We start from the raw sequence: 25,805 nt of genomic DNA, 5'->3' as shown, positions 1-25,805 counted from the left end.
TACAGAAGGAGAGGGATGGTCGACAAAAGGTAACGTCAAGAGAAATCACTGATAAAAATAACCAAAAGGAGGGATTTGTATGAGTACAGTGTAGCTCACATGACAAAAATAATAAAGCATAATAACCATTTCACCTTTCATATTTTTTAAAGAATCCATTGAAATATAAAAGCAATGAGCTACATACAGAAGTTTGTTAGGTCTGCAGTGTGAATCCTCCAGTAGATCAGAGATCTTCTTCATTTCTGAATCTCCTTGTAATTTCCCACTCAGGTCCAGCTCTCTCAGCAGTAAGGGGTTGATTCCTAGAACTTTAGTCAGAGAATCACAGGCTTCTTCAGCAGTAGAACTCTTCAGGAGCCTGTAGAAAAAGCAACACAAACTCATAAATCTGTTAATACTTATTAATAAAAAGAATATTTTTTACTTATTTTTGAGAAACAGTGTAAAATAATGCCTTATTAGTGAAATATTATTGTATAGATGAAATTGATGTATGAAAAAAAATCCAAGTCTTCTAAAACCATTCTGAATTTTTAAAATTGGTATTTGTTATAAAAGACTAAATGCTGAAAACAATAGAAAATATCTAGAACCACAATATAGGTCCTTCATTAGACACAAATCTGAATTCAGAAATATTTTTCTCAGACTGTTTTTATGACAAAAGTCCTGTCTATTCTAGAAGTGGTTTCTACATCAATAAATACACTACAAATGTTCTGTAAAGTAAATGTGTTAATGAAATTTATTAGCTCACAATATCTGTATTTCTAAAACTATCTACCTCAGTTTCTTCAGGTTACTGTTTGGATCATCCGGTAGATTAATGAGCTTCTTCACTCCTGTATCTCCAGGATTGTTTCCACTGAGATCCAGCTCTATCAGGTGTGATGAGGGGTTTGATTTCAAAGCTGATGCCAGTGCAGCATATCCTTCCTCTGTTATACTGCAGAATGAAAGGCTAGACAGCAGGGAAAATGTGAACTTTAGCATCAAAATAAGAGTAAAAGGAAGTTTACATGAAGTTTACTAAAACAAAAAATAAATTATACTCCGCCTCCCCACCTGGTCCCTTACATAGTAGTACATCTCACTACACTGTATAATCAAAATATAGTGTTATTTCTGTTATGTTCCTCATTCCTGTGCATTTTAGTGTCATTTCTTGCTTTATATTTACTTGTTGAGAATACCTGTCTTGAATATAGTACTGGAAACTGTACAAGGTAATTCAGTCTGGAATCATTGCTTAGTAGACTTGCAAAACTATGGATATTTCAGGTTCTTACTGGATTAAAATGACTCCTCTCATTGTTAAACACTCACATTACAATACCTGCTCAGGTAAAATGAATCCAGCTGAAATAGGGCTCATGAACTTAGTCAAGCTAAGAAATTGGACCAAACCAAGGTCTTAAATGAGTCTTGTTTACATGCATATCTGCACAATCAAACTTTACAACTTCAAATGCCCCTTCATGATGCATGCAAATTCATGTTTGACTTTTCTGCCGTTTAACGTATCCACTCCTGCTACTGCATAGTCTGGTATAAAAAGCCCAAAACCTGGAATTTTATGTCTGCTAGTGCACTGATGATTGCATTCATACACCAACTGCATATGTATTTTCTGTAGGGTTTCCAGAACATTCAACTGCCGAGTGCAGACCAGTGAGTGTTAGGGTCACCTCCTCCTCAAAGCTTCCCTTGATTAAAATGAATTTGATCCTGAATCCACGGCCTTACCAATCATTTGTCTGATCAAGCATAGCACCTGTCTGGTCCAATGCTGTTTCAGTGAGCTTGGATAATATATCAGTCAAGATTGAAACATTGTCTTACTTCTCAGATGATCGTTCTTGCTCTAGATGCTAGAAGGTGTCCCATGGATCTTAGCACTCTAAGAACACCATTTCTCCATGTCATGAAATATCACTGGCCAATACAATTACCAACTCTCAAGCTTGATTATTCTCTCCACACAGTGCCGTGATCACTAAGCATACAAGTGCAACTTTCTACTTGTTCTAGTTCTGCAAGAATCATAGATCTGCCCTTAAGACAGAGGACCCCCTCACAATTCACCACCTTCTCCCACTGCCTCAAGAGTTCCAAATTTGGGTTCTTTATCAGCAACATCTCCTATTCTGGTCTCTTTCCCCGAGCCCAGAAGAAATGATTGGATCAGCCAGTTAAAGGCTCTGTACAATAGAGATGACACCAGATGTGCACTTCAGTTCTGAACAGGAATCATTCTTCATATTGACTAGGCACAATCCTCAGCAGAACATCTCTGACTGACAGGGGTGTTATCAACTACAGTTCCTCTTAGCTACTTAAATATCCACTGATATCTTTTATGACAATATATAACATGAAAACGCCCCCTCTTTTATGACCCATGTTTGGTGGTAAAGCTGCCACCACAAGTGTGGTAATATAGTAAAAGTCACAAAATCTCTGTGCAAACGCTCTGTGTGTACATCAGCAGACTGATCTAAGTGTTTATATGTCCAACTCTGTCTCAAAAAGTCTGACAAATATTGCTGTAGACGACTTGTTTTAATTGGGCTACTTAGACTAGCACTGACTATTTAGACTAGTACTAACACTGAACCACAGGTGTCTATGTAAAAATATAGTTATTGACTACAAGCAGAGCCTTCAGCTAAGCCAATAACATAAATTTTTGGAATGTCATCGCAAACTGAAATCACATCTCATTCAAAACCCAGAAGAATGTACCAAGTTCTTATTTTGGTCATAAAATGAGCAGAACAAATATCCTGGAAATACTACACCTAACAATTGAAATAAGGTGATGCTCAAAAACTAAATGGAGGGTTACAATCAGAGGAATTATAAACAAGCCAAAGTCCCAAACAAAACATCAGCTATGTTGGTGAAACATTCCATGGTACTAACAATAATTTATATTAATAGATAACTTATTAAATAAGAATGAAAAATAAGTTTTGAGAAGGTTTTATTACAACAGATCTAGTATTTACCAATGCCATGTTAACTGAAGTTGAGCTATTTGTGGCAGATATAGAAACAGCTAACTGCTCCAACAGTTGAACGTAAGTGCTGTCACTGCACCATATGGAGATCACGCACTCCACACTGTTCATTCTGTGTATGAAGCAATGATGAAAGTGGTCATCTCCAGTCTATGCATCATGGGTAATTACTGCACAATGAAATAAGAACCAAATAGAACCATAATGTATACATCCTGACTTCTATGTCCAAATACACATATTCTGTTCTGTTCTGATATATGCAATGAGATCACTTGTTCAGAACTTTCCGGATTTGTCTTGGAGCAACCGACATCATCAACAGGCTACATAACACTGATTTCATAAAGTGGCAGACAGCATGGTAATAAACAGAAAGCTTCCACATGCAGAAATATTTTACAGTGCTGTGTGTCTCTATGTTGTGGTGGTATCATTGCTTCTCTTCAAGGCATCAGATGTGTTACTTGAACCAGCTGTAGAAATCCATGTCTCTACAAGCAAAGGTGATCTCCTCCAAAGGGTTTGTTTAAATGAACTGTTAGCTGTTTGAACATTTTCATAACTGTAGTTATTAAATTCTTCTACATATGCTGACGACAGAGATGAACTCACCTCAGTGTCTCCAGTTTACAGTTTGCACTCTCCAGTCCAGCTGAGAGCAGCTCTACTCCTCTGTCCTCTATAGGATTCCCGCTCAGATCCAGCAAAGTCAGCTTAGAGGATTTAGAGCTGAGAACTTTACTCAGAGCTGAACAGCTTCTCTTTGTCAGGTTACACGCACACAGCCTAAAATGAAAATATATCAGAGAAGTTAAAGAAATCTCAACATCATTTTGTCCTACAAACCCTACAAGTATTATAAATCTCTCTCTTTCATTCTCTCTCTCACTGTTATGGCTATGATTAGGTTGTAGGCACGAGCTGAAGGCATGAAGAGATTAATAAACTGGGCCGTGAACGTGGCCTTTAATATAGTTTAATGTTCAGTTCCTTCTGCCACATTATAGTTCCTTAATAAGCAGCTTGTTGCTACGTCAGAGTAACGAGCTCCGCCCACTCTCTGCACAGCTAGCAGATCGTTCTCCAGCTGCACAGAGACCGACTGACAGTTTTGGAATTTAGTGTCGTCTCATCTTCATAGTCGGACCAAATTGGCTGTCGGTCAGATGTGGTCTTAACATGTGGTCTTTTCTGTTTGTGGCAAAGTAAGAAGTGAAAACGTTCAAGCGGCTCGAGCGTCTCCTACAGCTGTCAGAGTCGTTGCTTAGCAACAGCATCTCAGCTGACTGATATAATGTATTCGAAAAACCTCTCAACCAATCAGCTTGCATGGCCAGAACTAACTGTTGTATAATATACAATCACCGGCCACTTTATTAGGTACCTTGCTAGTAAAAGGCTGGACCCCTTTTGCCTACAGAACTGCTTTAATTCTTCATGGCAGACTTTCAACAAGGTGTTGGAAACGTTCCTCAGAGATTCTGGTTGGTTATTTGAGTTCCTGCTGCCTTTCTATCATCTGGAACCAGTCTGCCCATTCTCCTCTGACCTCTCACACCAACAAGGCATTTTCATCCACACAACTGACCGCTCACTGGATATTTCCTCTTTCTCGGACCGTTCTCTGTAAACCCTAGAGATGGTTGAGCGTGAAAATCCCAGCAGATCAGCAGTTTCTGAAATACTTAGACCAGCCCGTCTGGCACCAACAACCACGCCACGTTCAAAGCCCCTTAAATCCCCTTTCTTCCCCGTTCTGATGCTCGGTCTGCACTTCAGCAGGTGGTCTTGACCACCTCTACATGCCTGAATGCAGTGAGTTGCAGCCGTGTGATTGGCTGATTTGTGTTAACAAGCAACTGAACAGTGGATGGAAGAATGTTCTTGCTACTTACTTTAGTTGTCTCTTGAGACTCTGACTGAACAGTACTTTATCAGTGGTCTGAAATCTGTTCTAAATATATTTACGTATAATGAAAAACTTCCTGTTTTGGAAATTTTCACTCTGAATAAGGAATTCAGTGTTTCTCTTAGAAAGTTTTACACATCCACTTGTCTTGTCTGATTTTTTAAATTGAACATGCTTCCATGCTGTTAAAAGCTCTTTTTGGTATTTCTGTATCTGAAACAACTGATTTGTGTGTGCAGCTCACTTCACTTTGGGCAGAGTGAGGTTTCTGTGTGTGGAGCTGACACACTGTGGGGACCCACATCGCTCCTGTAGTAGTTTAAACCTGTTCAGATCGTGTTCCCTACAGCAGAGCTTCAGTGGGTCAACTAAGCAAACAAGACTCCAGAAGGCACTAAATTATTTCTAAAATCACGTGTCATTTATTGTTTAAGGTCACTTTCTGTTTTACAGTTAATAAATAAGGTACGATTTCTGGTCATCTTCATTTCTATTTTAGCTCATTAAGTACAGACCAGCTGCAGCTCGCTAGTTCTAAAGATTTCACCGCTCTGCTTAGACAAAACGGGCTGTGATCATGAAATCATGCATTCAGAATACATGTGATACATTCAACTCTTCCAACTACTGCAGTTACTGCAACATATATTTTTAATTGAAAAATAAAATTAAACAAACACATTATATTAAATATTTCCTCATTGTTCTTTACAAAGTAGTGACAATTTTTCATGATGTCTCAGATGCTTATTTTAGCTGTAATACATTTACAGTTCTATGTAATTGTTTTAATTAAAAATAGAAGGTTATTCAAGGGATCTTTATGAAAGATAATGGTTCTGTATAGAACCACACACACCCAAAGAGCCTTTGCATGATTAATGGGTTCTTTGCATCATGACAGGGTTCTTCAGATTGATGGAAAATGTGATGTGATGGTTCTTTTTGTAAATGGTTCAAATTTTTGAGCCCCTTTTTATTTCTTATTTTTATCTGTTTATTTGAAATGTTTAAATAACTATATTTGCATCCTTTACTGTCTAAAACTCAAAGCACTTTATTTCTTGTAATGTTCTATTGCTCATTTAATGTAAGCTTTGAGTTACCGTTGCATTCTTGTAAATGAACACTACAAACATCAGATTCATGGTAAATGGGTTATAGTATTGGGGAGTATTAGCCCTAAATATACATTATCAGTAGCCTTGATTACTATTGATCAGTATCGCTATCATTTGACCCCTATTTTGGAGTTACTTGTTTTTCTTTGAACAGGGATATGTAGCTAGTCAGATAAAGACCTTAGCTGATTTTGGAAGTTGTGAGAAAAGAACTCAAAAATAATATTTTCTTGGTTTTGTGATGTTTCTGGTGATTCACACCTGCCAGTCCTGTTTATTTGGCATGTATCAATCTTGATGAACATCTCTGGATGAAGACGTCTTGAAATAAATCTAATCTCCTCCTCAAAAGTGCCTTCAGTGTAAAAACTTTCCTAGGTTGGCTGGACAATTGCTGACGTGTGAAGTCATTACTGAAGTTATTGAGAATAAAGTAGACAGAATCACGCACTTCTGAGGAGAAGGTGAGATTTATTTCAACGTCTTCATATAGAGATGTTCACAGGTCACCAGTTAGGTTAGTTCTTTCTTCCACATGAAAGCAGAAGCAAACACCAATTGTACAGAGTGTTCTCACCCTCATTTGGCTTAAACACCCACCCCCTCCCCCCTAAAGTATCAAGGTTATGTACCCTTGATAGAGAGGCTCAGAGAAGTACAGAACATTCTAAAACCTAAAGGATCAAGGTTTTACTTACAGAGCTGACGTGGCTTCCTTGAGCACCGACTGCAGTCTGATAAGACACTCATCTGATCTGATGAACTTCTTTAAGTCAAACACTTCCAGCTTCTCCTTTGATGTCAGCAGGACAAAGACCAGAGCTGACCACTGTGCAGGTGAGAGTTCAGCTTCAGAGAGACGTCCTGAGTTCATGTAACTCTGGATCTCCTTCACTAGAGAATCATCGTTTAACTCATTCAGACAGTAGAAAAGATTGATTGATCTCTCTGGAGATGGATTTTCCTTAAACTTTAACTTGATGTACTCAACTATGTCCTTCTGGCAGTCAGACCTGCTTCCTTTCTGGGTCAGCAGACCTTGAATGAGCTTCTCATTAGATTCCAGTGAGAGACCCAGAAGGAAGCGAAGGAAAAGGTCCAGATGTCCATGGTCACTCTTCAAAGCCTCGTCTACTGCAGTCTTGAGGAAATCAATGACTTCTGTTTTTTTGCTCTCCTGTGATTCAGACTGATGGTCTAAAACATTCTTCTGGTTATTTCTGAGAGAAATGTACCCAAATACAGCAGCAAGGAACTCTTGAATGCTCAGATGTACAAAGCTGTAAACTGTGTCCTGAAATCTGACTGTCTCCTGAGTGCACAGTCCTGAGTACACTGATATCTTACTGGGGTCAATGCCACAGGTGTCTAGATCAGTAGAATAGAAGATCAGGCTGTTTTCTTTCAGGTGCTGAAAAGCCAGCTTTCCCAGTGAATGAATCCCCTCTTTATCCCACGGTATGTCCAAGGCATTTTTACCTGTGTACTTCACATTCCCCTGTATGGTCTGGTAGATCAGAAAGCAGGTGTACATTTGTGTCAGGGTCTTTGGTGTTTCTTCACTGTCTGTTTCTTCCAGAATCCTCTGAAGTACAGTGGCTGAGATCCAGCAGAAGACGGGGATGTGGCACATGATGTGGAGGCTTCTTGACTCTTTGATGTGATCAATTATTTTGCTGGCCAGGTCCTGATCACCGATTCTCTTTCTGAAATATTCCTCTTTCTGCTCATCATTGAAGCCGCGCACCTCTGTGACTCGGTCGATACACTCAGCAGGGATCTTACTGGTGGCTGCTGGTCTAGTGGTTATCCAGATCAGAGCAGAGGGCAGCAGATTCCCCTTGATGAGGTTCGTCAACACAGCGTCCAGTGGGGCTGATGTTGAGACATTATTCAGAATTTCATTTTTCTGAAATGCTAAAGGAAGCTGACATTCATCCAGTCCATCGAAGATGAACAGGACATTATTCTGATCTGATAATCTCAGTCCTTTTGTCTCTGGGAAAAATAAATAGATGATGTCCATCAAACTGTGTCTTCCTTTCTTCTTCAGGTTCAGTTCTCGGAAGGGAAGAGGGAAGATTAACTGGATGTCCTGATATTTTATACCTTCAGCCCAGTCCAAAATAAACTTCTGCACACAGATTGATTTTCCGATACCTGCAACCCCCTGGGTCAGAACAGTTCTGATGGGTTTGTCTTCTTCAGGTAGAGGTTTAAACATGTCCACGCATGTGATCTGCACCTCTTGCTCCATTTGATTTGTGTCTCTTCTTACATTGTTCTTCTCAATGAGTCTCACTTCATGTTCTTTGTTGACCTGTCCAGCTCCACCTTCAGTGATGTACAGATCTGTGTAGATGGTGTTTAGACTGGTGGATTCTCCTTGCTTTGCAATTCCTTCATATACATGAAGACACTTCTCCTTCATTCTTTTTTTGAGTGGACGCTGTATTAATTCAATCATCTCATCTAATTAATCAATTATAAAAAACAAAACAAAAGACAAATAAAAGGTAAAATAAATGCATTTTTTTAATGGTAGAGAAATAATTTATATTAATCTTAGTTCTATTAGGACAAATATGAAAAGCAAAGTGGTAAATAAAAACATCACTTTGCCTTCACAATTTTATTATTTAACACGATTAGGAAATGTGATATTCTGTTTATTCATCTCTTACTTTGCAGTGCATCAGCGAGGTCCTCGTGCTCCATATCCCTCAGGAAGGACACCGTGATATTAAGAACTTCATGTCTTAAACTCCCTTTGCTTTGCTCGACTTTTCTATTATACTTTGTGTTTTGCCTTCTCAGAAGTTTCTTATACATTTCCAGCTCGTGCTTTACAAGCCCAATTATTTTTCTCTCAAGTGCCTTAAAACAAAACATCAAAGGGTAAAGAAAATTGAACACACACACACACACACGCACGCACACACACACACACGCACACACACACACACACACACACACACACACACACCTACACACACACATTCCAGGTAGAAAATGTTAACACAATTTTAACACAATTCAAAAACCTCTGCATTTTATGTGACTCACATAATTTACAGCCCAAAATGTTTAACCATGTTTTAGTAATTTCTTGCTTTGTGATAAAACAACTACACAGACCACTGAAGTACAGTATGTCAATATTTGGATGGCAGCGTGTCATTTGGCTGTGTACTTTTGCACACCATCATCAGTTCATTATTCCAAATGAAGTAATTCTGCTAAAATAAGGTTGTTTCAGTGTTGTTAAATCAAGGGTATGCAATGCATTATTATTAATATTAATATTAGAATACTAAGACTGTTGACTGACTCGTTGCTTCATAGCAGGGTGTGTAATGCTGCCTACATGTAATAGAAAATGTGGCACTGACATGTGGTAAATGCTACTAATGTTAATTAAGAAAAGGCCAGTAGCACGTTATACATGTTGGTAACAATGTAACAATAGTATCAAGGTTGTAATAACATGGAAAAAATAGTAACAAACTCTAATTACCCTTAAATAAAACGTCAAGTTTACAGCTGACAGAAAATAATTCATTAGTAACTTTTACCAGGTTTACTATAGTTTTAGAAACTAAATAGCCTTTTTATTTTGTCTTGCTATTATTGCATCTCACATCAGGTAATAATATCAGTTCTTCAAAACAGTGAATAATTGCTAATGACAGAATTTCTTTGTCATAATCACTCATGCTTATTTAGATACTTATACGTGTACTGCTTCCCACAGATGAAAACAGATGAGCTGAATATGCTGAGATTACACAAAATTATGTCTGGAAATGCAACACCGCATCTTCCCTTAGTGATACCTGTTAAGAAAATACTGTTCCTGTTATAAAGCACAGATCTGACAAAAGCTTAAAAATGTATTAAAAACTCAAACCACATGATATCAATATTTACATTTTTATCTTAAAATCTTACCTGTCTTAATTAAGTATTAACAACTGGACAATTAGCATGTATTTCTTAAGTTAGTACAACTTGTTACCATTGTTTTACTATTGTATTGCCTGCTTTGTTACCACTACAATTACTAACTTATTATATTTAAACAACTAGATAATTGGCATTTAATTTTAAGGTAAGTAAAAGGAGATACCATGTTATTACTATATTATTACCCACTAAACTCTGTAAACTGCTACAGAAATGTCTGTCCCAGGAATTCAGGCCTTCATGACCCTGAAAGAATGACCTGGCAAACTATGAACATCAAAGCCAGACAAGAAAAGAAATACTGACATACTGTAATCCTTAAACCTACATTAAAGAAAACACCAGCATGACCTCAGGCAGCTGCTAAGCCTCATGAACAGATTGGACAGGCTGCAACTGACTTATATAATGAATTAGGAATAACTGACCATGATTATGGGTGTTACTGGTGGCTCGTAGGACTTTTTAACTTGACTTATTTTTAATATGTGGCTTACAACATATCTTCTTTCATTCAATTGCATTTTCTCTATTTTTATTTACTTTGACTTGTTTTTCTCTTTGTACAGCACACTGTGTAGTATTTTTATGTGCTAAAGATGCTCTAGAAATGAAGTTTAATTTATTATTGTTATTATCTACATTGAACCAATTTGGGTAGCTAATAAAAATATCATTATGATCAATAACATAATTTTGAAGGGTACATACGCAGCCTGTAGATTACATGAGTCTGTTACAAATGTACAATTTTAAACCTGGCACTCTCAATGACTCTTGTGCTGCAGGCAAAATAATTCATCAAATACAAGCCAAAGATTCTACAACATGTCTACAGTTTACCTTATGATACACACACACACATCATCTAAACCGCTTATCCTTCTGGGTCACTGTGGGGAGGTGGAGCCTTTCCCAGCTATCACTGGGCAGAAGGCAGGATACACCTTACACAGGTTGGCAGTCCATTGCAGGGCAGTCTGCCTAATGATAATTAAAGCTAATACACAACAGCTGAATTAATCAATAATTTAGCAGTTGTCTGACTGACAAATGGCTCCTGACATCTGGATGTGTTTCTAACATGGCCTCAGTGTTCAGAGCAATTTTAAAGTCTAAACTGGTGAAGTTAATGAAGTAAGTCTCTGTTGTCAACTGGAAGAAGCAGGTAATGTTAGGGCACACAAGTGCTTAGGACAAATCTCATCCAGTGCTTATGAAAATGCATGAAGACTCATGGCCCATTGACACAGTGACCCATTTAGGACATGTTACTAAAAAGATTTTGTCTTACATCAAAGATGTTGAAGAGATCATCAATCTTCTTTTGAAGCTTGCCCCTTGACTTTGACCCTGATTGATATCTGCAGTCAAAATAAATGTAAACATTTTCAGTTTAGTCTTTTCTGGCAAGCAGGCAGGTGGTGCTGCAACATCTGCTTTCAGGACTGTTGACATGCAAAATACTAATAAAAGAAAATAACTTTAAAAGAAAGTGTTGTTGGTAAACAAAAGTCTGTGGTTACTTGATGCATGCTTATGATTTTTTTATGTTTTTATGTTTTTATATGTCACATTCTGCTTGGTATTTGTGGTTTTCATGCTTTTAATTTGAGTGAATCACTTCCATCAACTGGCAGCTGACGGCTGCTTTTAGTGTGTTTTGCAAAAATGCAAAATACTAGAATAAAACTGTCCAGAATTACACTATAAGCAGAGTTCTGTGTTCTGCTGAAAAGCCAAATATTACAAAACAAAAAACAAAACAATATCCACCACTGCAGTTACCTGATGCTGAATGTGCTTTGAATGTGTTTCCTCACTATGCCTTGTGAATATCGTCTGCTTTATGTGTTAAAGTAATGAACATTCCCAGTAAGCATTGAGAACTGAGAACAAAGATGAAATAGAGTCAAGTGAACAGGGCTGTGTCAGCGGTTTCTGCCCACAGCAGTGCTATAACAGTGTGTTATTTTAACGTGGAAGTGACCGTAGCTCTAAAGATAAAAACAGTCCATGATTTTTGGAAATTTCTGTTTCAAATGACGTTTTTATTCTCACAGCTTGGACTGTAAATTTAAACAAGTTTTTATTCAAACATGCGAATGTCCGTCTTCTTTAAACACAAATTTAAAATGCAAGCATTAAATATTGTAGTGCCCCCCTATTCCCATGGGAGCGGTCACACATTCAGGTGTGGAAAGACGTTCATTGTTCTAATGTTGCTGGTTCAAAATGTGTCACGGGTTGCAGCTGAGCTGGGGATTATTTGGAGCAGCCTGTGTGTCACCCCATGGAGTGTGGCTACTGAGGATCTGCCCCGCTATTCCAGCTTTTGGGAGCACTGAGGAATTGGTCTCCCCTGCTGCTTGTTTAAATAAAAGAGCATTTGCTTTAAGTGCATTGTCCCAACACAATGACACAATATTAATGTTAAATAATAATGAACTGGACAGGACAGAGACAGAGAGAGAGAGAGAGAGAAACAGAGAGAGACAGAGAGAGAGAGACAGAGAGAGACAGAGAGAGAGAGAGAGCGAGAGAGAAAGAGAGAGAGAGAGAGAAAGAGAGAGAGAGAGAGAGAGACAGAGAGAGACAAAGACAGAGAGAGAGAGCAGGAGAGACAGAGAGAGCGAGAGAGAAAGAGAGAGAGAGAGAGAGAAAGAGAGAGAGACAGTGTGAGAGAGAGAGAGAGAGAGAGAGAGCCAGAGAGAGAGAGAGAGAGCCAGAGAGAGAGAGAGAGAGAGAGAGAGAGAGAGAGAGACAGAGAGAGAGAGAGAGAGAGAGAGAGAGAGAGAGAGAGAGACAGAGAGAGAGAGAGACAGAGAGAGAGAGAGAGAGAGAGACAGAGAGAGAGAGAGAGAGAGAGAGAGACAGAGAGAGAAGAAATCACCTCGGTTTGTTGAGCTTATTTGAGTCAGTCCGTAGGTAAAATTCCAGATTCCCAAATAAGGGTCAGCATACCTCCAGGGGTTTGTCCAATAATGTTTGAGGTCCATCAAAAATCTGACAATCCTCATTTAATTTATTAAGATTAGCTGGCTGTGCCATTACACAAGTATTTCCCCAATACTGCTGACATAAACAACACTGTTAACCCTGTGAACCACTCACCAACTTCTGAATGTTGAAATTAATCAAGATCCACTGCCAGGTAGCTGGATAATATCGGGAAATGTATCCTGTCTTAGCAAATCATACTGTTGAGATTTCCTTGTGCAAAGTTATGTAGAGCTTTGTATGTGAGGAGAAGAACTCTGAACTGTGTGCGGTATTTGCAGGAAGCCAGTGGAGATGTTGCAGGATGGGTATGATCTGCTTTTCCCACAGACGCAGCAGCTCGAAGCTCTCCGTTACGGTGATTTTCTTTCGTGTTTTTGTTTATATGTTTGTTCGTCAACGTCACATTTAGTACTGAAACCGTGCCTACAGCTGGCAGGGTCATCTGAGTATCGGATTACTGCATAACCAGGTCGTTACCAGTGAATTTTATATCCCTCGTGAGTTTAGCGTTGTCACGGTAACCGCTGTTTACGTTCCACCAGACACTAACGCTAGCATAGCGCTAGGCTACCTGCTCAGTGCCATTAGCTCACAACAGAACAGCTATCCTGAAGCAGCTCACACTATAGCTGGAGATTTCGGTCATGCTGATCTAAAGACAGTTCTCCCCAAATTCCAACAACACATAAAATGTGCTACCAGGGGGAGAAATACATTAGACAAGGTCTACTCAAACATCAAGAACAGCTTTAAACCGACATTATTACCACATCTGGGCCAATCAGACCACTGCTCCATATTTTAACTCCTGCATACACCCCCCTCAAAAGAAAATCTCAACCCATCACAAAGACCATCAAGACATGGCTTGAAGGAGCTTCCTCACAGCTGCAGGACTGCTTCAAAAGGACCAACTGGGAGGTCTCTGAGGATCAGGACCTGGAAGTAAACACATCAGCTGTGCTCTGCTACATCAAAAACTGTGTGTACAATATTACAGTGGACAAAAACATCAGGCGCACCCAAACCAAAAGCCCTGGATGACAAAGGAGGTCTGAATTCTCCTGACTGAGCAGAATGCTGCCTTCAGGTCTGGTGAGAGAGCCCTCTACAGTGCGGCTAGAAACAACCTAAAGAGAGGCATCAAGGAGGCTAAGACTGTCTCCTGTTAGTTAAGCTGTTATAGTCAGATCTGCTGGAGTCGTTAGCCACACTCTGTAAATGTTTACATCCCCTGTTTATGTACAAACAGACAGAATAAAACTAATTCCATCTCCCTGCTTTCTTTCTGAGTATACAATCGCCCATATGTCCGGCCGGCCACTGACGGACGACTGACTGCTGAGCCCTCCTGCTACCCACTTCAGACCAGCTGCCCACGCCCCAGTTGCCACCACCTGCCTTGGACTAGCTGCCCACCCTACACGGATGTTCTCATGGACTCCCAGCTATTACTACTACTAATACTACTGCTATTAATATTAGTAGTATAATAACTCTGTAGGTAGTCTGACCAGAGGAGGACGGGTTCCCCCTGGTGAGCCTGGTTCCTTCCAAGGTTTCTTCCTCAGTTCTGAGGGAGTTTTTCCTTGCCACTGTTGCCCCTGGCTTGCCCGCCAGGGGGTTTTTACATTTTTTACACTCTTGTTAAAACAACTTTTCTGGAATTATGTGAAGCTGCTTTGTGACAACATCCATTGTAAAAAGCGCTACAAATAAATTAGATTTGATTTGAATTTGATTAAGGCCACCTACAAGAGGAAAATTGAGGATCACTTCAACAACAATGACCCACAGCATGTGTGGAGGGGCATCCAGCACCTCACCAATCACAAGACCAGAAGCTTCACAACAGTTAAAGGCGACGCTTCACTGGCAGAGGAACTTGTTTCTTTGCTCGCTATGAGGCCAAAGCAGCGGAAACAGACACAAGACCTCCACCAGCCTCCCACAACCACATCCTCAATGTGCAGGAGCATGAGGTGAGACGTGTGCTCAGGGCAGTGAACCCCAGAAAAGCTGTTGGTCCTGATGGAGTGACAGGAAAGGTGCTGAAGGTATGTGCTGACCAGCTCTCTGTGGTCTTCACAAAAATCTTCGACCTGTCCCTGTCCATCATCCCACCATGTCTGAAGTCTGCCACCATCATCCCACTACCAAAAAAGACCACCATCAGCGACCTCAACGACTATCGTCCGGTCGCACTCACTCCGGTCATAATGAAATGTTCTGAGAGACTGGTTCTGCATCACATCAGAGCCATCCTCCCACCCACCTTTGATCCACACCAGTTTGCCTACAAAGCAAACACATCCACAGAAGACGGCATCACCACTGCTCTCCACACAGCACTCACACACCTGGAGCACCAGGGGAGCTATGTGAGGATGCTCTTCATAGACTTCAGCTCAGCTGTTAACACAGTCATCCCCCACAGACTGGTGACCAAACTCACAGACTTGGGACTTTCACAACCCACCTGCCTCTGGATCAGAGACTTTCTGACCGACCGCACCCAGTCTGTAGGATTGGGTTTTCAACATTCCTCCACCCTCAAGCTCAGCACCGGAGCACTACAGGGGTGTGTGTTTACCCACTTCTCTATGTTCTGTATACCTATGACTGTGTCCCCACCCACTCCTCCAACACTATAGTAAGGTTTGAGGAAGACACAACGGTGGTTGGACTTATCTCCGGAGGAGACGAGACTGCCTACAGAGATGAAGTCCAGGGACTGGCTGAGTGGTGTTCAGGAAATAACCTCACCCCTCAAAAACAAAAGAACTCATTATAGACTTCCATCTGAAAGGAGCAGCCCCCACACCACTGCATATCAATGGGGACTGTGAAGAGGCCCTTCTTTCAGATTCCTGGGCAAACACATTTCTGATCTTTGCGGGACCACTAACACCATGGCAGCGGACAAGAAGGCGCAGCAGAGGCTCTACCTCCTGAGAATTCTCAGAAAAATCAACCTTCAGGAGAAGCTGCTGGTGTCCTAGTACCACTCCACCATTGAGAGCATGCTGATATATTGCATCTCGACGTGGTACAGCAGCTGCTCAGTGGCTGTTCTATATATTATTCACTTGTTATCGAGTGTGTGATCTGTAAGGTATAATCTATAATCTGTAATCTAATCTGTAATCTATAATCTGTAATCTAAAATCTATAATCTGTAATCTATAATCTATAATCTGTAATCTATAATCTGAAATCTGTAATCTGTAATCTATAATCTGTAATCTGTAATCTATAATCTGTAATCTATAATATATAATCTATAATCTGTAATCTGTAATCTGTATTCTTTCTGTGCAATAATTCTTAAGATGTGCGATATCATGACTCTATAAGCTGTCCAAGGAATGCAATAACTAACTGCTGCCTCACCTGTCTATTGTCTATTGTTTAAGATTTTTGATACTTTTTTTCTTAAATCTGCGCTTTATATATTTTGGCCTTAAGTTTAGATATTTTAACCTCATGTTTAATTGTTCTGTATGTATAAAGTGCCATTGGAGTGCTCTCGATTTCGATGCACACTGTGCAATGACAATAAAGGAATCTTATCTTATCTTATCTGTCGGTGAGCCCCTCTACTGCTGGATTTCTTTACTGAGACTGCCTCAGCACCAGAACATTGCTGACCACTGGAGATGCTCTACTGCTGTTTGAATAGGAGGGGAACTTTAGTAGCAGTGAGATTCCAGAGCAGATCATATAAACACGGACAGTTTACAGACTTTGCCTTCTAAACACTTCTTAGTTGAGAATTGCAGTTTAATGTAAATTTGACACAAAAGGGCTGTTTTCTCGTTAAACACACTGACATATTAGAGCTCTAACAGTTGATAAACACCTGTGAGTGAGATTAGGACGAGTGAATAGGACAGAAGAGAAATACCTTTCTTGAGAGATGGATCCCTCTGTGAGGTTTGGAGGCTCTGGTAGTGACCGGTTATTCTTCAACGACACACAGCTGGACAAAGGGGCATCTGATCTCTTCTGAGTTTCTCTAAAATCAGTGAGAAATGTGCCTTCACAGTTTTGTTTAAGACAAATTAAGTTCTCCTCATCGATAAACTGCTTCTTAACTCATTCCTTTAGGCTTATTCACTAAACGTGGTTTAATGGTTTAGGAATTAAGTGATAGCTATAAACTCAGAGACTGATAGACAGCAATGCTGTAATCTCCCACTTACAGCTCTAGACTAACTTCCTGATCCTGTCTGCTTTCACACATGTCCCCCAGTGAAAACTCGCTTTTGTAGTCTCACATTTGGACAACAGAGCACTAGAATGGGCAACTGCAAGCTGGCAAGGAATACAGTCTGTTTCTTATTCTCAGTTTTTAAGGAATTTCAGCTGGTTTTCCATCATCCACATGATGGCGAAGCTAGTGGAGAGCTGTGGTGTAAGCTCTGTCAGGGAAATCACTCTGTAGTAGACTCTGGGTTAGAACTTCGCACCCTAGCAGCTGGCAGTGGGTGGAACGAGGCTGATCTCTTGATCATGTATCTCCAAGGACTGAACTCTGAGATGCTCACTGAACTGGAGAGTAGGGATGATGACTTGGCTTTAGATCAACTTATTACTCTGTCGATACATCTAGACCAGCTTATAAACGGCCTTGGAAAATGTGAGATAAACAAGGCAACCGAATGATTGCAAGAACATGAACAGCCCGCGAAGCCACTGAGAAGACAGAAGCTGATGACCCCAGGACGTAAGACAGACAAAGGGCCTGTGTTTGTACTGTGGAGGTGCTGGTCATCTCCTCTGTGACTGCAGAACCGTCCACAATAAACTCTGGCGCTGTCCCTTGGAAAGCACGTCTCTGTTTACCGGTCAGTCTACATCCCGACCCTCACCTATGGTCATGAGCTGTGGGTAACGACCAAAAGAACGAGATCGCGAATACAAGCGGCGGAAATGAGCCTCTTCACAGGGTGGCAGGCTACACGCTCTGCGATAGAGTGAGGAGCTCGGTCATCCGGGAGGAGCTGGGAGTAAAGCCGCTACTCCTCTGCATTGAGAGGAGCCAGCTGAGGTGGTTCGGGCATCTGATCTGGATGCTCCCTGGACACCTCCCGGTGGGGGTGTTCCAGGCACGGCCTACCCGGACAAGACCCTGGGGTCGTCCTTGGACCCGCTGGAGGGATTAAATCTCCAAGTTGGCCTGGGAGCGGCTTGGGGTCCCCGGGAATGAGCTGGAGGAAGTTGCGGGGGACAGGGTCATCTGGGATTCTCTGTTCTCCCAACTGCTACCGCGACCCTATCTGGACTAGCGGTCATTGACGATGATGATGATGACCATTTCCCAACCATGCTATAATAGTAATCCTACAAATATCTTACAGATAGAATTTAAGAAGATAATCAATAATCTGTAACAGAGTAAGTAATCCTACCAACGCTGCTACTACAGTGGTATTACTACTAATAATAATAATACTACTACTACTACTACTACTAATAATAATAATACTAATAATACTACTACTACTAATAATAATTATAATAATATTGCAACTAAAACATGTTGACCAATATGTTAAATTAAGTTCTGCAAAAACTCCATTTCCCAGAACTCTCTGAGAGATCACATGACCCATGAACTTCTAGGATCCACCAATCAACATAAGCATCGTAACAGAAGAACAATTTGTCTCAGTTTGTTTGTTTGTTTAAATGATGGATTGGTTATCATGTTTTGTTACATTGTATTAATTTTTTCTTTGTTTCATTTCTAATTCTGTAATGCTGAAAAGTGATTTTGATGTTCATTTTTTTTCTTCTCTTAATTTTTTCAAATATTTATGAACTTGATCTTCTTTCAAATCTGGCATAAATCATTTAACCAGACTAATAAAGTAAAGATGTTAAAATCCTTCCACTGGTTTACAAAATGTTCCTAAATTAGAAACATTACAAATGAAAAACCCGCTCTAAACTCAGTCTACCAGTGGTGCCTTTGGGAGCCATTTCTAAGCCTTTAAAAGGGAATTTGTGAAGAGGATGAGAAAGTGTGAAGATACCTTTCCTGAGGAACAGATCCCTCTTGTAATTTGGGAGGCTCAGCCCCTGATCGGTTAGTCGTCACGGACACAGAACTTGACACAGGGGATGTTGATCTCTCCTTAGTCCTGTTTAAATCAGATAGAAATAGAGTTTCAGCAGTTTTATCGAAGAAAATTAAATCTTTTATCTTTGCCAAGATGCCTTCTTAACCCATTCCATTCTAGTACTTACATGTTTACAAAGACAATAGAAAATATTTTATCTTTGCCAAAACTGCTTCTTAACTCATTCCTGTCCAGTAATTTTAGATGTATTCACAGAACATGGTTTATTGGTTTAAAATTTGTGATAGCTATAAACTCAGAGACTGATAGACAGCAATGCTGTAATCTCCCACTTACAGCTCTAGACTAACTTCCTGTTCCTGTCTGCTTTCACACATGTCCCCCAGTGAAAACTCGCTTTTGTAGTCTCACATTTGGACAACAGAGCACTAGAATGGGCAACTGCAAGCTGGCAAGGAATACAGTCTGTCTCATATTCTCAGTTTTTAAGGAATTTCAGCTGGTTTTCCATCACCCACATGATGGCGAAGCTAGTGGAGAGCTGTGGTGTAAGCTCTGTCAGGGAAATCACTCTGTAGTAGACTCTGGGTTAGAACTTCGCACCCTGGCAGCTGGCAGTGGGTGGAATGAGGCTGATTTCTTGATCATGTATCTCCAAGGACTGAACTCTGAGATTCTCACCGAACTAGAGAGTAGGGACGATGACTTGGCTTTAGATCAACTTATTACTCTGTCGATACGTCTAGACCAGCTCATAAACGACCTTGGAAAACGTGAGAATAAACAAGGCAGCAGAACGACTGCAAGAACATAGACAGCCCAGGAACCCACTGAGAAGACAGAAGTCAATGAACCCATGCAGTGAGACAGACAAAGGACCTGTGTCTGTACTGTGGAGGTGCTGGTCATCTCCTGTGTGACTACAGAACCCGTCCACATTAAACTCTGGCGCTGTCCCCTGGAAAGCACATGGAGTTTTCCCACAAAGGGGTTGGTTTTGAAATCAGTTTGTTACCTGTCATTGGCTGCCAGTAGGTTTCACTTGTTGTTTCAGCCCTTATAGATTCTGGTGCTGAAGGTAACTACATCCATTCTTATCTGGTCAAACAACTACAAATTCCTGTGAAGACCCGACACCCCACTTTTAAGATAGCAGCCCTGGGTGGAGGTCCTGTATTAGCTGGAGCCATCACCACAAGGACTGAACCTGTGCTTATGGAGATCAGCGCTCTTGACAGTGAACTCATGTCCATTTTGGTTCTGGACCCGTCTGAATTTGAGATCATTCTAGGATTGCCATGGTTAGAGAAACATGACCCCACAATTTCCTGGCCTGAACATGTCATTTTAAAATGGTCTGAGCAATGTTCCCAAGACTGTGTTACCACCCCTGTGGTAGCAGTTAGATCCACTTCAGGAGAAAGCTCCAGTGCTGATATGTCTACTGACATTCCCCCTGAATACTCTGATTTACAGGAGTTATTTAGGAGAAACAATGCCACCAAATCAGCTCCTCGCCGACCCTACGATTGTGCTACTGATTTAGTTGTAAATTCCGTTCTGCCCAAATCCCAAGTTTTCCCCTTGACACGAGAAGAAGAAAGAGCTATGGACACATATATCCAAGAGGTCCAAGACCAAGGTTTCATTCGACCCCTTCACTTTGCCCGCAGCTTCAGGTGTCTTTTTTGTAAAGAAAAAAGACAGAGGTTTGCACCAACGTATAGATTATCAAGCTCTCAATCAAATCTCTAGTCTCTAGGGACTCCATTTCCCAGAACCCACAGGGGGATCACATGACTTTCAGCCCTGAGATGGTGCATTCCAACTCAAACATTAAAGCTTCACTCTCATTTATGAACTGTGAATGTCTGAGTTATTCTGCCACATTACAACTACTTTAAAATTAACATGCAAAACATTTCCCAGCCCCAGGTGGAGGAGTTTAAGTATCTCGGGATCTTGTTCACAAGTGACGGGAAAAAGGATCGTGAGATCGGCCGTAGGCTGGGACAGGCGGCAGCAGTAATGTTGTCACTGTACTGGACTGTAGTGCTGAAGAGGGAGTTGAGCCATAAGACGAAGCTCTCTGTTTACCGGTCGGTCTACATTCCGACCCTCACCTATGGTCATGAGCAGTGGGTAATGACCAAAAGAATGAGATCGCGATTACAAGCGGCAGAAATGAGCGTCTTCACAGGGTGGCAGGCTACACGCTCTGCGATAGAGTGAGGAGCTCGGTCATCCGGGAGGAGCTCAGAGTAGAGCCGCTAGTCCTCCGCATTGAGAGGAGCCAGCTGAGGTGGTTTGGCAATCTGATCCGGATGCCCCCTGGACACCTCCCAGTGGGGGTGTTCCAGGCACGGCCTACCCGGACAAGAACAAAATGTTCCTAAATTACAAAGATTATAAATGAAACCCGCTCTAAACTCAGTCTACCAGTGGTGCCTTTGGGAGCCATTTCTAAGCCTTTAAAAGGGAATTTGTGAAGAGGATGAGAAAGTGTGAAGATACCTTTCCTGAGGAACAGATCCCTCTTGTAAGTTGGGAGGCTCAGCCCCTGATCGGTTAGTCGTCACGGACACAGAACTCGACACAGGGGATGTTGATCTCTCCTTAGTCCTGTTTAAATCAGATAGAAATAGAGTTTCAGCAGTTTTATCGAAGAAAATTAAATCTTTTATCTTTGCCAAGATGCCTTCTTAACCCATTCCATTCTAGTACTTACATGTTTACAAAGACAATAGAAAATATTTTATCTTTGCCAAAACTGCTTCTTAACTCATTCCTGTCCAGTAATTTTAGATGTATTCACAGAACATGGTTTATTGGTTTAAAAATTGTGATAGCTATAAACTCAGAGACTGATAGACAGCAATGCTGTAATCTCCCACTTACAGCTCTAGACTAACTTCCTGTTCCTGTCTGCTTTCACACATGTCCCCCAGTGAAAACTCGCTTTTGTAGTCTCACATTTGGACAACAGAGCACTAGAATGGGCAACTGCAAGCTGGCAAGGAATACAGTCTGTCTCATATTCTCAGTTTTTAAGGAATTTCACATGGTTTTCCATCACCCACATGATGGCGAAGCTAGTGGAGAGCTGCGGTGTAAGCTCTGGCAGGGAAATCACTCTGTAGTAGATTCTGGGTTAGAACTTCGCACTCTGGCAGCTGGCAGTGGGTGGAACGAGGCTGATCTCTTGATCATGTATCTCCAAGGACTGAACTCTGAGATCCTCACCGAACTGGAGAGTAGGGACGATGACTTGGCTTTAGATCAACTTATTACACTGTCGATACGTCTAGACCAGCTTATAAATGACCTTGGAAAACGTGAGAATAAACAAGGCAGCAGAACGACTGCAAGAACATGGACAACCCGCGAAGCCACTGAGAAGACCGAAGTCGATGACCCCATGACGTAAGACAGACAAAGGACCTGTGTCTGTACTGTGGAGGTGCTGGTCATCTCCTGTGTGACTACAGAACCTGTCCACATTAAACTCTGGTGCTGTCCCCTGGAAAGCACATGGAGTTTTCCCACAAAGGGGTTGGTTTTGAAATCAGTTTGTTACATGTCATTGGCTGCCAGTAGGTTTCACTTGTTGTTTCAGCCCTTATAGATTCTGGTGCTGAAGGTAACTACATCCATTCTTATCTGGTCAAACAACTACAAATTCTGTCTGAATTTGAGATCATTCTAGGATTGCCATGGTTAGAGAAACATGACCCCACAATTTCCTGGCCTGAACATGCCATTTTAAAATGGTCTGAGCAATGTTCCCAAGACTGTGTTACCACCCCTGTGGTAGCAGTTAGATCCACTTCAGGAGAAAGCTCCAGTGCTGATATGTCTACTGACATTCCCCCTGAATACTCTGATTTACAGGAGTTATTTAGGAGAAACAATGCCACCAAATCAGCTCCTCGCCGACCCTACGATTGTGCTACTGATTTAGTTGTAAATTCCGTTCTGCCCAAATCCCAAGTTTTCTCCTTGACACGAGAAGAAGAAAGAGCTATGGACACATATATCCAAGAGGCCCAAGACCAAGGTTTCATTCAACACTCCACTGTTTCGTCAAGAAAAAAGACAGAGGTTTATACTGACCATAACCCTTTTTAGTTATTTTATGTATCGAATGGCAACCAGAAATGAATGAGATGATCTGTAATGATTCAAGATTTCAATTTTGAGATCCAGCATAATAAAGGTAGCAAAAATGTCATAGCAGAAGCTCCATCAAGACAGCAGAACAACAGTGGGGTTTTTTAGGTGTAGGGGTTTCACGATCCTATGGGTCATATTTTTTTTTTGTCATGTGTCTTCTGTCTTGATTTCAAAACAGAGGGAAGATGCACTGAGCCCCCACCAGGGGGAGCTTCCTCTAAAAGAGAGATTTGCAGGATGAAGTGTGCGGTGCTTCTCGCGTGGTTTCCATTGGATCCCCGGTTTCCTGACCAGTCTTTGAGAGAAGCTTCTGCTCTAGGGCTGTGTGTCGGTGTGAGAGCCTGAGTGTGGTATAAGCTTTATGGGTGCTTTGTAGTTTGTTGTTGAGATTTTCATAAAGACAGTCCATGTTGTGGCACTTTCATTGAAGTTGACTGTAAACACTGCTGATGCGGCTCGTGTATATAATGTCTCTTATTGGGGAGAGAGGGTTACTTTTATTGTCTTTGTGTCCTCCTGGTTTACTTTAGTTAGAAAGTTGGGACAGAAATTGTGTTTGTTTTGTTTTTGTTTGTTTGTTAAATCCAAGTTCGCTTCATTTTGTTTGTTATTTTTTTCCTTTCCCCCCTTCCCCCTTCCTCTTCCATATCTCTACCTAAAGCCTTGAACTCTTAAAGAAAATAAAACCATTTGTTATTTGATATTATTGCAAAACTGGAGAACCGGGAGGATGCAGAGTTCTCTTTTTATGGCCCAAATTAGTTCTAATGCTAACAGCAGCATTAGTGACTGAACTGAACCAATGCCAGTGTGACTAGGTGTAAGATTTGATGTCTGTTAGTAAATATATATATATAGTAAATAAATGACCATCATAATAGATTTTGTTCTGTAATGAATGTGATATTCACATATAACTTGTATAAATGTTTTTCTAAGGTTATTATGTCTGAATTTTTAATTTTTATTTCTCTTTAAAAATTTGTGTAGTTCTGAAAATTGATTTCTTAATTGATTTTTTTTAAAACTTGTTTTTTCTGTGTGCTACACTGTTTCAGTATCAAGGAGCTCATGAATTAAAATTTTTCACAGATTTGTATATTTAATCTTTGTCAACCTCCTTTAATATTTAGTCTAAATTTTTTAACAAGACTTATTAAATAAATATGCAATAAAAGTGTCTCCATTTGTCTATAAAATGTGTCTGAATTGAGAAAAACTTCCTTTCCCAGAAATACTCTCACAATCCTTCGAGGAGGCGTGTCTAAGAATGCAACTGGAGCTGATTCTACTTTGATGGTTGGAGTTTCTGACAATGATCGGTCACTCCTCATGGACACACAGCTGGACACAGGGGATGGTGACCTTTCCTGAGTTGCACTAATTTGAAGAGAAATGTAAGTTAACAGTTTTATCCAATAAAATTGTGTTATTTCAATAACAATATAGCTTAATTATGTTGAGAGCTTGACTGCAAAGCTGGACTTTTATTTTGATACAATTTGACAAAAGCAGCTTTACAGACTCCAGATCTAAGACCATAATGGACAAGCTGAGGGCAAAAGTCAGGAAAACTCCCTGAATGTATCAGGATGAAGGGAAACTATCATCCTCTGTGCAGCAGAAAGAGCAGCCATGAACACATCCAGACTCGGAATCTTTATCCAAACCAACATGACTGGTTTCAGTCTGGAAACATAACTGGAGAAGCTTTATTGGGCTTTACACCAGAGAAGGTAACACGGATACTTCTAGAGTAGATCACATGAACATGGACCATATACAGACTCGTAGTATGACTGGCTCTGGATAAGAGCGTCTGCTGAATGTTGTCAATGTAAATTTAAGCCTCCCAGGAGGGGATTTGTACAATCTGACGCTGAAAGGGGGCTCGAACCCCTCTTCTTCATTATTTTGGTGTGATTCGTTCATCTGATTTCATCTGATTCGTTGTTAGAGAAGTAAAATAAAATGTGTGAATACAGGGACAGAAATCTGCAGACCTCCATGTTCTTACCTTTCACTCTCAGAGTGCTTCTGGAGGAGTCCAATTTCAGAGGTTTCAACTTTCTGATACTCTGCCATCGTTTCAGAAAGGCAAGTTCACACAGGGCATCAATCTAACAGAACTAACTCCAGTGGCTTGGCTCACCATCTGCTGGGAAAATCAAATATATATATATATGTAATTTCCATATAATAGAGAAAGGAGCTGGGGAAAGTTTTGTGATGGAGATGCGAGAAATGCGGCTATAACTGAGCTTAAGGCTTGAAGCAGAGCAAAGTAAGTCTTTCAGTTATATACCTTTAGTCTCTGCTAGCACTTCAGCCCATCCTGAGACAGATTACAGCCAGGATAGTAAAATGATTTTTGTTGAAAGGACAAAATGGCTCTTCCTGACCTGAGCCCCAGTATAGCAAACCGATGGCGAGTGTTTTATGTGGATCTTGCATTTGAGACTAGCTTGTTTAACATATGACTCCACAACTCACTGCTGTGATTCACAAGTATCGC

The 25,805-nt window shown here is 40.7% G+C and overlaps 1 protein-coding gene across 1 annotated transcript in view; it reads right to left on the bottom strand.

Annotated features, from left to right (window-relative positions):
• The window catches only part of LOC108414337, a 679,571-nt gene that overhangs the window by 649,592 nt on the left and 4,174 nt on the right, over positions 1-25,805 (bottom strand). Inside the window, 10 exon segments of the mRNA XM_037546145.1 lie at positions 188-361; positions 788-964; positions 3,642-3,815; positions 6,758-8,531; positions 8,744-8,936; positions 11,320-11,389; positions 16,936-17,046; positions 19,070-19,177; positions 21,632-21,739; positions 25,308-25,445. Coding sequence (XP_037402042.1) covers positions 188-361; positions 788-964; positions 3,642-3,815; positions 6,758-8,531; positions 8,744-8,936; positions 11,320-11,389; positions 16,936-17,046; positions 19,070-19,177; positions 21,632-21,739; positions 25,308-25,375 — 2,957 coding nt within the window. The 5' untranslated portion in view covers positions 25,376-25,445.

This window comes from Pygocentrus nattereri, chromosome 16 (genome assembly GCF_015220715.1).
Source record: "Pygocentrus nattereri isolate fPygNat1 chromosome 16, fPygNat1.pri, whole genome shotgun sequence".
Taxonomy (NCBI): Eukaryota; Metazoa; Chordata; class Actinopteri; order Characiformes; family Serrasalmidae; genus Pygocentrus; species Pygocentrus nattereri.
Note: the sequence above shows the minus strand (reverse complement) of the source record. Positions and strands in the feature narration are given on the sequence as shown.